Raw genomic sequence first — 15,543 nt, forward strand, 5'->3', positions numbered from 1 at the left:
AAAGGATTGGCCGGTTGAAGCCTCTCGCTGAGAGCTTCTTCCCAGCATCTCGGACCGACTTTTTTGTACCCTTGTCTAAGGTAATAGCCGACCCATCGTGCTCGCCTTACCTGAGCGCATCCGCGGTTTCGGTGGGGATCTTTAGAGCGGCGGTTATACTTATTCGCATCTCATTAACCACGGCAAAACTTAGGTACCTGGAGTATTGAGAATGCGCCATGTCAAGCCGTTGAAAAACGGAATAAAAGAAGCGTCGTTTACAGGCGATTATATCCTTTCGTTTTCAAAATTTAGTTCCCTTCTCGTCGCTTATTTTGTATTAATCAAATTATGGATAAAAAAAAAAAATCACGTCGCAGGAGTATAGCTATAACCGACTTGACTATATAATCCTTGAGAAATCACATTGTGAGAATTACCTGCCTGTGAGAAATCGCTGTGCAGATCAGGGTTAGTACATCGCGTGGAGACCGATGGGGGTCATTCGGGTTCAAGGGTCAAGACGTTAAAGTCACTCCGAGTACCGGTAAAACGATTTGTGGACGAAGACTTGAGAGAACGAACGCCCATATAGTCTTATTCGGGAATCGTGGTGGAAAGAAGAAGAAAAAAGAAAAAAGAAAAAAGGAAAAAAAAAAAAAACATCCCTCTCCGAACGAGGAAATTAGTATAATTTGAGAAGATGCGCATTTAGAGTGTGAATATCTATGATATGATTATAGTTGCGGAATCTATTGATGCGTGACGAAATAGACGTACAATACTTGCACACTTTAAACCAGACATGAAATAATAAGCGAGTGGTGAATTTCACTCGACCTTACCACGAGTAGCAGGGATATTGAGCCTGTAGATGAGATAGTAAAACAGTAATAGCCCAGAAGCAAACGTACAAAAAAGGTCGGTAAAAAAAGGTAAAGAACCGAGAACTTGGTGTTGAAGTATGTGCTGCAGAAGTGTCGGAGGAGCTTAGAAACTCGACTATAACTATTATTCGGTTCACGAATAACGCGTTACGGGTAAAGCTTGAACCACTTTGCGACCCAACGTGAACGTGTATCTCAACGATTTCTTGGGCCGTAACTTCACTCGTAAATTTACTAATAACTCCTCGAGGTGAAGATCGCTGTTTGCGGCAGCTATAACCATGGCCGCGATACTGATACGTGGCGCCATATAAACGAATTAACACCGATTTCAATTCCCTGATAGATAATATATGAAATATTTTCTATGCCACTGGTTCCCACTTTAGTTTTTATCCAATTTCCAAATAATTTTTCGCTTTGTTTCAGACTATTTTTCAACTTGACAAATTTCTACTTGCAAGGTTAGACTCTTAAACAACAGTTACATGTAACTCGTGTTTGTCCAAGTTGTGGACAGAATGAGTCAATTACGCGACCCAGCTTTATACTCTGAAAATTTGCATGATATCTATCCAAGCGGATTTCCAAAGTCACGTTATATAGTCGATTCTCAGAATGAATTTGCTTCGTTGAGAAATTTTCCCCGAACAACTCGGCGTTGCGTATATTCCAGCTCTGGAATCTAGATTATAGTCGGATAGGTACGGACATTGTAACGACGAAGGTTTCCTTTATTACGCAAGGTTGAATTAGCGAGTAGTAAAGCTTAATTTCTCTCCTAATCCTCGGCATTAGCGCGGTGCGTATTCACGTGTAAATCTGCAAATCGCCGCAGCTCTAGCTGATGCAACGCGGCTCTTCACGCCCAGAGACTCTTCCTTCCGCTCTTAGGAGTTCCATTCAATTAGCTACTACACGGAACTCGTAAAGATGCAGTTTCACGATGAATCGTAAATGTTTCGCACCCTGCACAGCCGTATTAAACCTCGTATTACTTTACACTCGAGGTAACGATTCTCCACGCGTTATACATACTATGTGTATGTATATTGTATACGCGTCCCTCTTCTCTTGGGACGATATTTTACCTACTCCTTAAAAGGATCATTTTTCCACTACCGAGATTACATCTCACGGTCATAGATGTTTTCAACGAATTATCCTTTACATCGAACGTCGGGATGTTTTTAGTCGAATTTTGAAAAAATTTTATTCCACTCCACAAATTTCCAAGGTTTTCGAACAAAAATGTAACCAATTTACAGGTTCACTTTTATTATCAGTAGGGAATATGTACAATGCGGCTCGAGAAAAGAGAAAAACAAATTCGTGATTGAAGAGAAGATTGAATATTCACAGGAAAATGACTCACCAAGTTCGGGCTTGAAAATGCTCGGTGCATCGAATTTGAGGATGATATCTTAGAACTGACTAAAATTCAAAAAACTTCAAACCAATCAGCGAAAAATTCAAATCCAAGTTTTCGGTACTCCGCGTATCGTAATGCATTCGAGAATCCTTCACACGTAACTAAAGTAATGCAAAACGGAAACGGTACATGCTCGTAAGGGAAAAAGAGAAATGTGAACAAAAGTTGCCGCGGGAGGTGGTCTATGGTTTCCCGACTGGAAGTGGGAACTCTTACAGGACTCTTCAAGACACTCGGCAACGAGTATATAAAAAGAGACACATCCGAGGAAGTTTTTCCGGCTCGTTTAGTCACGTGTCAAAATTTGTAAAGGTTTGTGCGGTCAAGAGGATCCGGACACCGATGATCTCGGTTGGCAGTCGTCTCGAATTTGTGTCAAAGAGTGGGACGAATCGACGTGCGGTGCTCAAGGTCTTCGCCGACGAACTCGAGGAAGCGCCGCGGCGGTCTGCTTGTGGTAAGAACCGGAGAGTCCTTCCTACACGAGGAACCTGTAGCACCTCGACAGGAAGCGGGCAGGAGAGTTCTTAATTATAATATCTAACCTGGACGCGGGGTGTTACTTGACTTTCGATAAATACTGCTTCTCCTGCCACGCCGCGTGTACGAGGCACGGGTTCCTACTCGAAAAATACTCACTGCCAGGGGGGGGGGGGGGGGGGGGGGGGGGTTTATAACCCGCGGGACGAACCGGGGTGCGGGAGACTTGTGGAGGCTCTCAAATTGCGATGAAACCTGGCACCAAAGTGTCTCACCGGGTTTCGGGTGACAACGGGACCACCGATGTTGCTGCTTGTCTTTCAAATATCCTTCCTTCTTAACTCAAACTGCCGGCGAGCTACGCTGGAAGTATATACCCTGTCCCTACAGAAAATTCAAGTACCACTTTATCACCGCGTGAATTGTTCCAGAGATTGATTATCCAGAATTAAGAATAATCCGTGTCGTCGTTCTGTCCTGTTATAGTTCTTGATTGGCAAAAGTCGGAAATGGCATATTACCTCTGTGGTACGAAAGCCTAATTACAGTCTTCCCGGTCAAAAGATCCGCTCCAACAATGGAGAACTCCAGGTATCCACGATTCTCTTCGGGTCCTTTTTTCCCTCCCTTCCGAGACAAGGAATTACGACAGCTTCCCCAATTTTCGCCTGCGAGGAAAGTTTAAATTGCGATTGAAAAATGTCCATGGAAATGTCCATAGTGTCATTTTTCGGGATTATAAAGCTACGAATTTCACCTTTGCATTCAAATTACTTGTTTTATTTCTCTCAGTCTCGTACGGAATGTTAAAGTAACCTTCGTCACGTTATATAAATATAAATCTAGCCTAAGTCGCTTATTTCATATTTTCGTTTCTCGTAATCAGTATATTATACATAAGCACTTGAGATTTTTCCTTACAAACTACTTTACCAAAATAATACGCGTATACGTAAAAACAATATGATACAATATTTACACCCTATATTTATACTCCACAGATCAGGTATTCTATTTACATAAATAGCTTATATAAAAAATATATGTATATAAATATATATATTTATACATCGATTTTCAGTGTGTCATCGTTAATTTTAAATTCCGCGTGTCTCTTTTCACTTCATCCTTCTTACACTCTAAACAAATTACATACATGTAGTACAATAACGTACATACAATACTAATGGCTGAATAATTGTCAGGTGCAGTTTTTGGCGTATCACAGGAGACTTAAAGTAAGAATTTGTATATACTGGCACTATGCAATGCGTATAATATAAACGTACGTCGGACGTACACGTGAACAGTAAAAAGAAAAGAAAAGAAAAAAAAAAAAAAAGGAAACCAACAACAAGAACAACAACAAACTCTCGCCAATCGTCGAATCGCGTATCGTGCTATTGAAGCAAGTCGTACAACGCCGTTATGTAGGATTGAGCCATCTGCAGAGTCTCGTACTTGGACAGTTGTCTGTCATTACCGAGCGACGGAAGATAGGTGCGAAGTCTGTCGAAAGCCTTGTTCAGGTTCTGCATGCGTCGTCGTTCCCTGGCATTCGCCGCGAGTCTTCTTTTACGAACAACCGTCGTACTGACGTCCTTTCCTCTCCTTGCAGGCTCACTGCAGGTGTCCTGTTCCATGTCGCTGTCCTCGGCGTCGCTCTCCTCGAGGTCCATCCTGTCCGAAAGACCGCCACTGCTATTGCTCACGACGCTCTGCCTCGATGACGACATTTTATCCTGTTCAATTCTCGTCCCGGATCTCTCGTGCAGATCATTCGTAATAATCGTTGTATTCTTAGCCGCAACCAACAACGTCTTGTACTTCTTGTCCTGCTGCGAAGCACAGGTCTCAGATTCCGACGAAACCGATGTCGTCGCTGGGCTTATGGACCTCAAACTTGCCGCTGGACTCGGTGTGTGCCAACCGTCGCTGTTATGGTCGTAGGCGAGACACTGCGACGTCGATAAGGCGCTAAGGGTGCTCACTGGCGGCAGTCCGTTCTTCTCCTTGATGTACGTGTAGCTGGGAAGCTCGAGGTATGTCGGGAGCACGTCTTCCTGGGGTGGAAACAGGTATCCGTATCGGAACATTTCTTGCAATTCCATGATAACCACTCGCACTTGTCTCGACTATCGTGTTGTTCACGCTTGTCGTTCCTGGTCTTTATATTCTCGTAGTGTCTTTAATGTACGATATATTATTCGATGGAAACTCCAACTCCGCGCACTAAGGACTCTAAGGACGTGACGAAAAAAATATCTCACGCCCTTGTTTATCTCTGATTTCGATACAGCGAAAAAAGGATCGAGATCAACGAGGTACCAACAACTACTATATACTCAACACTGCAGCTCGACTAACGAAGGGATTCTGAGCGGCCTCGGGAGTCTCGCCAGGATTTATGCGATCCCAGGACGAGGCACCCTTACGCAGCACGTGCCGCAGGACCAATGGGATACCAGGATTTTCCCCACTTCGTGTTCCATCGAGTTTGGGGACGCCCAGAGGTAATGCAACAGGTGGTCTGGCGCCTCGATCCTCTCGCGCCTTGATCTTCACTGCAGGTACTACGGCCACCTTACAACGCCCATTTCTATCCATACCTACACCCATGGCATCTATGTGCACTTGCGCGAGGAACTCGATCGTCGGTGAAAGTGTCGGCAGGTACACTGAGGAGCTCATTCAAAGCTCGAGACTTCACTACCTACTCAGGGCGCCCCTTGTTTTTTACCCTTACCTTCCTCCCCGTGCTTTCGTCATCAATTTATTTATGAGCACCCCGTCCACCTTGTGAGATTCGCATTAAAATTTATTCTTTGGAAGGGATCTTGTGACCGATACTGCGGAGCAATGATCAACTTTGACGACTGACTTTCAGTGCCGACAAAACGAATAATCAATAAAGTGAGTTTTCAAATCTTGAATCATCGTCCACGTATATTCTGATGTTTTCTGATCGAGTGCCGAACAACTTTATTTTCGCAGGCCATTGACTGCGAGGGGTTCGAGTGTCGGAGGATATGAGGTTGAACATTTCTTCGATAACCTTTCGTTTACGCATATCCATTGTCATAGTCATAGGTGCGCAGCACGTGTTTGAACCTCGTTTTCCAAGTGCTTACACGACGCGGTCGCAGGTATCTTCTCGGGTCAATCGCGATGCGTTATTAGAGAGAAGATCGAGGCGCGGAATAACACTTGAGAGTGACTGCGAAGGTGTGTATTATGCGGCTGTGTAGACGTGGGTCTACTTTAACCTGCAGTTAAAAGGAGGGAAAAAAAATAAAATTGACTATCTTTCGGGCCTTGCAGGAGGAAAGAATTCGAATCATAGGTACATTCCAGCCGAATATCAATTTTTGAATTAACTCGTAGGCGTTCCTCTGCACTTGAAAAAAAATAATTTTTTTTTTACTACGATCAGGAAAGATCCGATGCATTGTCGCCTGATAACATCCCGCGAATCATTATTTTCGCGAATACCACTTTGACGTAGAAAACTGCGTGAGGCGTGGTTATACAGCTATGTAGACTCTTTTGAGGTATGCATTTTGAATCATCCACCTATAAAAATATTATCCACTCTTCAAACCTGAGCCCAAATCGACAATCGAAATATTGATTTAAAAAACAGCAATTCTTAGCAGTATCATGATGTTACTTCCATGCATTGTGATCCGTGACCGGTTTAAGTTTCGAGATTTTTCTCACGGTTAGGTATTTCCAATGCCCTTGCAGGCGTTTTGCTTGTTTTTATACCGAAAATATCGGAAGGTAGCCAAAGTCATCTGAGGACAATGCGACAAGAACTAGGTATACCTGTCGCAAGTAGATTCTCTGGTCTTGTAATAAACGTGCAAATATGATTCTTTTTCAAATTACATTACCGCACCAGACGGTTCCCAATATTTAGCTGTTCGATTCGTTGTAATTTTTCAGTTCCACACGTACCATCGAAGCAGGTTTGATGTTACCGAGAAAGACGAATTTCCAAAGACGGATGAACCGCGCTGACTTAATCATTCGAGAATCTTTTGTGTGGACAGTAGTTGGATATGGCTTTGGGCCAGACGGCAAATTTTGTGAAATTTTATGTTTCACCTTAAATTACGTACCTACGTGAAAAGATTTTCGGGAGTGTGTTTGAAGGTGAGCTATTGTGAGACCGTACTTGTGTTTTGGTTGGTAAATGACGAATTAAAATCTGTAGGTGAAATCAAGATGATCCCAGGGGCGTAAGAAAATAGTGCATGAGAGACCAATAACGAGCCATCTGTCATTAGCATATACGCGACGCCAAAGATCAAGAGGAATTTCTCAAAATTCCGTCATGCGAGCTTGCGCGTCGGTCCTTTGTGGTATAAAATAATAGCTACACAACACAATGCACATCTCGCCGCGAAATGACGAGAGGCCCGAGTTCGCCGCTCTTCCCGTAGGCATCTTATTAGGTCTATTGTGATTTAGATCAATCTCCGAGGGTATTTCTGCCCGGCATTATATCATATAAATATATATACACACACACACACACACACACACACACATATATTAGACATGTATTTTCCGTGACACGGGTATCTTTGATTTCGAAAAATACTGAAATTCCACACGTATATTCGTATAGTATTCAATTTGCCTTCCGCGGCACGCGCGAATTTCAATTTCTGCTAACGAGCTCCTGAAAGGCTTCAAATTTACGGCATGCGCTCGCTCCGCCGTGCTGCGTTTATATACTTATCGACTTTGCCCGCGTGTTTCGGCCGCAAGCTTGGCTTAGCCGTAGCGCTCGGCGTATTTCCCGCGATTCTAAGCCCGATCCCGCGGGCACGTGTACCTATATATCCAGCCTTCTCCGCAAATTGTTATACCCAAGACCCTTCTTTCGGTCCCTAATGGAGTCCGCGGGTAATTGGTCCTGCGGAGGCTAAGACAGGGGAAAAGGAGCCTCCAGAGTAAAGGCAAATTTATACCTATACCTGTATAAACCGAGTAAACACCCGGTTCTAACAAAAGGATAAAAATAAAAGATCTGCGTTGAAATCCACGTTGAGATACAGAAGGTTATTTGAAGCGAGAGAAAAAATACACTCTGGCTACGAGCGAACGGATTAACCTGGTTTAATCCTTCGTCCTTTGGAGAGATAATAGAGGAGGTGCACTCTCCGTGCGGCTCAAGACAATCCAAGTAAATCGACCATATCTGTAAAAAGGGTGCAAATACCTGAGCAGAACCAAGGTCCAGTTACATCCTTACTCGCTCAATTAGCGAAAACAGGTAAAGGTATAAGGGCTAAGGCTCTCCCCGTTTAAACGTCGCGACGCTACGCTTATACGGTGGTCCTTCCTCCTCCTCCTCCTCCTCCTCCTGTACCAGGGAACCCGATCTCTGTCATTCCCGAATATCTTCCTCCCTCTCCAAGGGCTCGTCTTGGGTTTCGCGATCGCTTCGTCCTGTTCCAAAGCGAATAACTCGTGCAAAGTAAGCCGTGTTTAGATCAATTAGCTCACAGGATCAAGGAAGAATCAATGCTCTTGGGTTCGGGAGTCGGAAACGTTGAGGACGAAACGGATACCTGAACTCTGTTGTTTTCCGTAACGCGTACATTTTAGGATGATTAAGCCTCGCTCGACTTACGAATTTATTAGCTTCATCAGTTAAGTTTATCCCAAAAAGGATACAGGATTATTCCCGTAGGAAACCGGCAATTATAACCCGCAGCTCTCTGATCCGGCCCACCTCGTTCACGGACTGAAGCCACTATGGCACACGAATATCTATAGGCTGTCTATAAGGGTTTAAGCTGCGTTATAGTCTACATGTATAATACGCCGCGGTTTGCGAAGTGGTCAGAGTGCCGGGCTGTTTCACTAAACTCTTGTTCCATCTATAGTTAGGTACTACATCCCTATGAGAAACGAGGCTTCTTATACGCCCTTAAGCTTCTCTTTGACCGCAGGTCGGAGCATCGCGGCGGTCTTCGAAGGTCCGTGCAGGACACGCCCTACTGGGCGTGAGTTGAGTAATTAAATAGAATGTGAACTCATTCGTGAAACACGGTGGCAAATAACACAGTACTTGCCAACGATTCGTTATTTATTATACCGAGTGCAACGCCGCGGTTTATATTATTCACGTCGTCCTGCGACGACTCATTTATACCTACCAAAGGAAGAAACGCGGGTATAAAGATGAGGCCGTTCGTAACCTTCGGGATAAACAGGGAATAGGGGAGACGGTCTTTCTCCCGCAGGTTAATTGAATACCTTGAAATGAGAAATCCGACGAGGATCCTAATTATATGAAGAGTGTCTATAGGCATGATGTAGAAGTTCAAATCCGTGATCGAATCGAAAATAAGAACTGATCTTGCCTAGGGTGGCTACGTATACCACACACACGGCTCGATGGGGGATCTCGGCATGGGGTTGTTTTTCTAATCCATTATACCGACCTGTTTCCGTTAAATATTACGAATCATACAGTTTTTAATTGACAGCTATTACGCGACGGAGTGAAACGGTGCTGAGATTAGAAAAGAGTTTTAATACAGAGATGTCTTTATGTCCAATCGACGATTTCTTCGCTTTGTTCATTCACACGGAAGTTGAACGTTTTTGATATTTCGAACAAATTACTGAACTTCGGAAAGCAACAGTTTTTCAACAGGGTTTTATATACCTGCAGTTCCAACCTTTATACCGAAGGACTCCGAGGTCTAATATTCTTTGGGGATGGTATTAGTTGAAGTTTCAGTCTAAAATTCTAAGATACTTTATGCCCGCCGAAAGTAGGTCCATCGCAGTTTCCGTTTCACCGTTTCTAATCACTTTTAAATTGTCACACCGGCGAGTTTATAGGTACCATGTATTTTCTATGACTCAAAATTCGTTTCAGGATTCACCGATAGTACCGATATTTTTTTCATTTAGCAATAGGTACCTACCTAGCGCTGTTTCGTTATACTGAAATCTGCGATAATTCTTTTTTATAGTCACGACGCATTCACCGGGGTTTCAATGTCGATCCCGTTAGTCATTTTCCTTGGACTATGAGGTGCGAGTTTTATGTCCTGTGAGGAAAAAAAAACCCTTTCAACATTTGCCGCGTGGTTTTTTCAGTTTCTAATCTCCCGAATTTCCGAGCAGCGACACCTCGACAGTAACAACCCTCATTAGCCACGGCGGAATTCCCCTGACCCAGAAAAATCGTGATCTCTTTTTGATCTCGATTGAACCAAAAAATAGTGAGACTGAAACGTGGAATTATCATCTCATCGCGTTCCCTTGCTGGTTCAAAAAAATAACAAACCTTATTGGAAATTTCGACAGCTTACATGGAATTAGAGTTGCTGTCCATTCCATTCCATTCTTTTTGTGCGTTCACACAGCAGCGCGATGAAATTGTCATTTTGGTTTAAGACACGGGCCGAAAGCTTAGAATAAATATCGGTGAACTCGAATCGGTCATTGATTAGACGGTTCGGGAAACCAGAAGCTTGCAAAAACAAAAAACCATCCGAAAAGAAATGGGTCGCTGCCGAGTTCCTCTAATAGTCGGGTCCGCAGGGTTGATGGTATTATAAATGTTTGACGCTCTAGTTTTTTATGTAAGTGTAGTGATTTGATTGTTCAACCGTAGCGAGTTGGCGGCACTGCGTCAGTGTACGAATATTGGTGTAGATGAAAGACCGGAGAAAACAAGACTGGAAAGATGAGAAACGAAGTTAACTGCCGCGATATATCGCCTCGAGGAACGGATGTGATATGCGAGACGGTGTGAGAAAATCAAGCCTTGTTATTACTGCTCTCTGACTTTCCGACACTTTTTTTCCAATGCTTTTTTCACCTACCTGACGCCATTTTTTCTTCACTTTTTTCATTTCCCGGCCTTTTTTTACTCTCCCCCTTCAATAGCAGACACTGCGTACCAAAATATCATCCCTGAATTGACGGTGTTATAATTGGGTGACTGTGTTCCGTGACTAGGTAATCTGTATGTATTTACTATTTGAAAAATAGTCATACCAACGTCAGTGAACAAGATCCGGAAGAATTGGAAAACTTTATAAAACTGCAAGTGAGCGAAAGAAGCCTTGCAGAAGTGCAGGCTAAACCATGGCAGATCTGAAGGTTGGTTTTCAAAATTGAGGAGGTCTAGTTAGCGAAGGTGGTGTTGTAAGGGTCGGCAAAATGGCTCCCCCGTTATGGCCTTGTCGCAACCGGTGTATTATTATGCTGGTCCACTGGTCCACGCGCGGCGAGCTTAAAAAGCTCCGTGGGTAGTTAAACGATTACCTTCCACCCTGGGCCAGACTGGCCGCAAGCCGAAACGGAGCTCTGGTCATTCCCACTTTTACTTTTCTTCCGCTTTCCACTTCTCGTGTAATCGGATCCTTTGGTTCTGGTCGGCGGCGCGTCCTCGTGGTGGTCGGTCACTGCCGCACGCGTGGATACCAATTTCGCATGCTGACGGGTAATGAAGACGAGCATTTAAGCATCGCGATGCAGATGCAATTTCGATGTCAGCTATCGCGTTGGGTACTTCAAAGGCTTTGCACCGTAATAAATGGTGGCGTTTAAATTCACCAAAGTCTTCTTGAAGCCATTTTTGTAGTCGATAGAGTGTAGTGTTAGATAATAATTGACAGACAATAATTGTATTTTTCCTTACCTCGAAGACTTTTTGCTTCTCTTTACCTTCTCAAATCCAACAAACGACATCCGAGTGCCGAGTTGAGGATCAGGAAAGCGTTAAGGATTAAGACTATGTATAAATTTCGCTCGAGGAACTTTGATCGTGACGTCCATTCGGGTTCAACTTTTGTATCTAAGGCTAAATCGTAGCAGATAATGGTATTCGAAAAAATAAATTTTAATCCTCTTCGAGATCGTTATAACTTCCTTAGTAGAATACATTTGAGACGAAACCGTTTCGTCGGGGTTTTAAATTAGTAAATCGTATTCGAGCGGATGTGCGTTGGTGTAGGCCGAAAGAACCGCGCGGTTTGACAGAGGGAAGGTTTTACGAGCGGTTGGTCAGTTTCAGTTAGAGTAATCGTTTAAAGTTTTTATTCTCTACGTACACGAGCTCTGTTACGTTCCACGTATGTAAAAACATGCCTACCAAAGAAGATTGAGAAATGAATTTTCACAGCATTGTCAACAGCGCAAAGAACAGGTAGACGATCTTATCCAAGTAATACGTTTTATACACAATGACGTGTATATCACTCCCTGATCATTATGCGCTATTATCCTGGACCACACCGTAGATATCTCGTTATAATTAACTTAAGGCTAATAGAGCGTTTAGCGTGTAGCGTTTTGAGCAGGTCAGTTACATTAGCATAAATCAAAGTGGCCAAGAGTTTCGGGTATACCTCCTACCTACGGTAATGAGATGCAGTTCATCATGCCATCTAGAGGAAATATTAAGTGGTTTATAGGTCATCGCGTCAACTATATGTTATGCAAACGCACGGCTTACTACACGAATTATTGTTTAATCGACTTTGTTCCTCGATACGTACTTATAAAAATGCAAAAACTGTAGCGCGCATATTGCGATGTATGATCGTCCGGTGATCGATGCATGCAGTGAATTTACACATGGATACGCGCTGTTTGATATTCGATCGAGAAATTGAATATGATGTTACCAATGATGGCAATGTACGGCGAGGGTAGTTCTTATGCAAAAATATAATACGATGATCGACGTCTTGTGTGGTCTCGAAAATTCCCATAAGAAACAATACGATGTCCATAGACGTTATATATACGTACACATATATTATATGCATCGTTGATGTATACCAGGCTTCGGTATATCCGCGTCTTGTATGTAAAACGTCCTATAATACCAACATAAACGGTTTACCTATATAGAAAAAAGAAAAAATCAAGAGACGCGCTTTGCGATACGCTTTTACTTTTCAATTTCACGTTAATTCGTTTTCGATCAGATGATAACAGATATTGTAATTCGAAAGTAATTACGGCGATTTCATTACCAACTTCCGCCAATTTAATTCATGCTCGGAGTCAGATGCAGGTCCGAATGATTTATAGTTTGACATTACGTTTTTCATTTCATCCTCCATTCCAAAGAATTTTGAACTCTCTCTTAACGATCGTGCGGCGCTATCAATTTTTATTGTTATTCTCATCGAGCCGAATCGAAACGGAGTGTGACCCAGTTTTGATTGAAAATGTGGAAAGGTTCGTCGTGTCCCGAGGGTTCTGGACTAGGACCCTCGGGATGGTCGGCGCGTAGGTATCCCATAATACCAGGAAAAGTATATCTCTCGAAACTCGCCGTTTCTGTTTTACCGAAAACCATAAAACGGCACCGCTTCGAAATTAACCCCGAGCTTAAAGGAATCCCGAGGAATATAATATCTCTCTTTTTCTCTCTCTCTTTCTCTTCATATTTATCTATACACGTAGTTATAACGAGACCGCTTTCGCGTTTTGTGGAAAGCTGAAAGATAATTAAATTTTATAGTCCGTTTTTCTCAAATAGAAAATCCAACGTAAGTTATATAGTATATTTACTAGTTCTATTCTCATTTTCGAATGGCTTTTCACCTATATGAAACAATCATCGAGTATCCCGATAGAACAATCGATCCATTGAAACTTTTAAATGCAGCCTCCGTATATAAGGTGCAGCGATGCCATGCCGTATATACATAGACAAAACACAATGGCTGACACGGCGGGATAGAATTCCCTTCCATGGCCACGTGCACCATGGTATAATATAGCTACAATGTGTGTCTATATATACCGCGAAAACTTGACTAAGGACCGACCAATTTTCACTCAAGGCGTTTGCCACAATAAAAGAAACACAATACCGCAGACAATAACTGACACACTCGTTTGGGGATTCATCAAAGAAACCGACCGTCTCTCTGCATAACTACCTGTAATTTATATTACCTTATACTGTACAAACGTACCTATATACTACATATCCGCCTGACTCGTCGTCGACAAACAGTGGAATTTCTCATAGATCATTGTAAAATCGTCAAAACTGTACGGGATTTAATTGGAGCCGACGGTGTAATTGAGCCCAAGCGAACACTGTTAAACAAAAAAATTGGTCTAGACTTCTATACAATATTTTTTGGTGTCAATCTAACTATCTGACGTTCAAATTATGAATGGACCACAAAAATTGTTTTATAGTAGTGCACACCGACCACTATTGATCAATTTTAATACCGCCATTTTTACAGTGAATATGGCGGAGGTTAACACTGATCATCATTACAGATCACGTGAAATGAACCAAGAGAAGCTCGTACACCAACGATTGTTACATTCAAATCCAATACCGGGATGATTTCGTCGCATTTTCATAGTCGAGGAAATGTCATAGAATTTTTAAGTTGAAAGTTTCGTTTGTAAGAGAGTAGATATAGTACCGTAATGGGAGTGCACAATGCAATTGGATAAACTGTGCTTGTAATAGATGGCTGACCGGTAAACCGTACGGTTAGCAAACGATGGCCAGTGTGTTACTTGCGGTACTAAATTGCACATCATATTACGGCACCTCGTATCCATCGGACGCACATGAGTAGTCGATACATACCCTGAAGTAGATTTGCAAGAATCATCGTCGTGTATCAGGACCTGTTCAACGATAGTAACTGCTTCGAAGCAGAGTCAACAAAGCAGGGTTAGTTGATCACCGTATCGAATGAAGGGAATGAGAAAAGGACTATTCTCAGTGAGTAGTATCGACGAATCGCAGGGCCACTTAGCTGCAAAAGCAAGTTCAGAAAGCAGGTTTGCCTTATCATGTGCGCATAATCCTTGGCTCTTGGCAAATTACGCAATTACGCTTGTACTTTGAACGGAGAACAACGAACCTGCGGTTGAATAGACTTAAAGCGGTTTACTGCGACAGGTAGGCACGTATTATACACCCATCTTCAGGTAACGTTTAGATCAGCATTTATGATCACCGTTTCCCGCCGCATGGTAACGGGACGTTATTGTATAATCTTTTGCCGCACGTATGACTTTTCAAGGCGGATGTATCCTGTAAGAATCCTTCGCAAGTCAAGGATCTCCGTTATTCGATATCACCTCTCTACATTGAGAGAAGAGAATATGCGAAATCATATAGGTTGCAGAAATCTGGTCTTTGCTATTCACGAAATCGGATAAGATCGTTTGAAATCTGTAAAAAAATCATGGAATTCCATGAAATCATTCGTGTTCTATGAGGTCCTTGAAATCACACAAGATCTTCCGAGATCATGGGATCTTAAGATTGGTCAACCCCTCGTCCAGCCGTTTTGAGGGGCGTTAAAGATCGGGTGAAACCTTGCCACTGCCTTTTAGGCGGGGATTATTTCTGCAAGGTTGACTTTGTCGGGAGTGTGCAGTTGTGAAGTGTATCGTTTTGGTTGTGGCGTTGCAGTTTACCGCTGAAACCTTTCAAGCGCGGTGCCGCTACGCTGGGGGATTTTGGGTCGTTAAATTGAGGCGTTGGCAGTTTGAAATACGCGGTATTCTTCTAGTCGATAGATAATTTGACGAGGTTCGCTCCCCCATGACGATCACCGCTTGAAGGGTTGTGAGGGGTGCGTGGATCTGGAGATCGGTGGGAAAATTCAACCCCAACTGCGCCCCGCCAACGTAGGTGGAATCAATATGCATATAATACGAGTGGAGGTTCATACCTTACCAATTACTGGTTCACACCTCGTAACCTGCACCTCCGACCTC

The 15,543-nt window shown here is 43.0% G+C and overlaps 1 protein-coding gene across 1 annotated transcript; it reads right to left on the bottom strand.

Annotated features, from left to right (window-relative positions):
* Window positions 1–4,178: 4,178 nt before the first annotated feature.
* Window positions 4,179–4,889, bottom strand: LOC124404507 (protein atonal-like). Its single transcript, XM_046878684.1, has one exon. The coding sequence runs from the start codon at window positions 4,887–4,889 to the stop codon at window positions 4,179–4,181; it is 711 nt and encodes a 236-aa protein (XP_046734640.1).
* Between the last annotated feature and the right edge of the window lie 10,654 nt (window positions 4,890–15,543).

This window comes from Diprion similis, chromosome 1, assembly GCF_021155765.1.
Source record: "Diprion similis isolate iyDipSimi1 chromosome 1, iyDipSimi1.1, whole genome shotgun sequence".
Lineage (NCBI taxonomy): Eukaryota > Metazoa > Arthropoda > Insecta > Hymenoptera > Diprionidae > Diprion > Diprion similis.

Excerpts from the sequence above, each read along its gene's own strand:
- LOC124404507 (XM_046878684.1), bottom strand. The coding sequence starts at position 4,889 with ATGGAATTGCAAGAAATGTTCCGATACGGATACCTGTTTCCACCCCAG.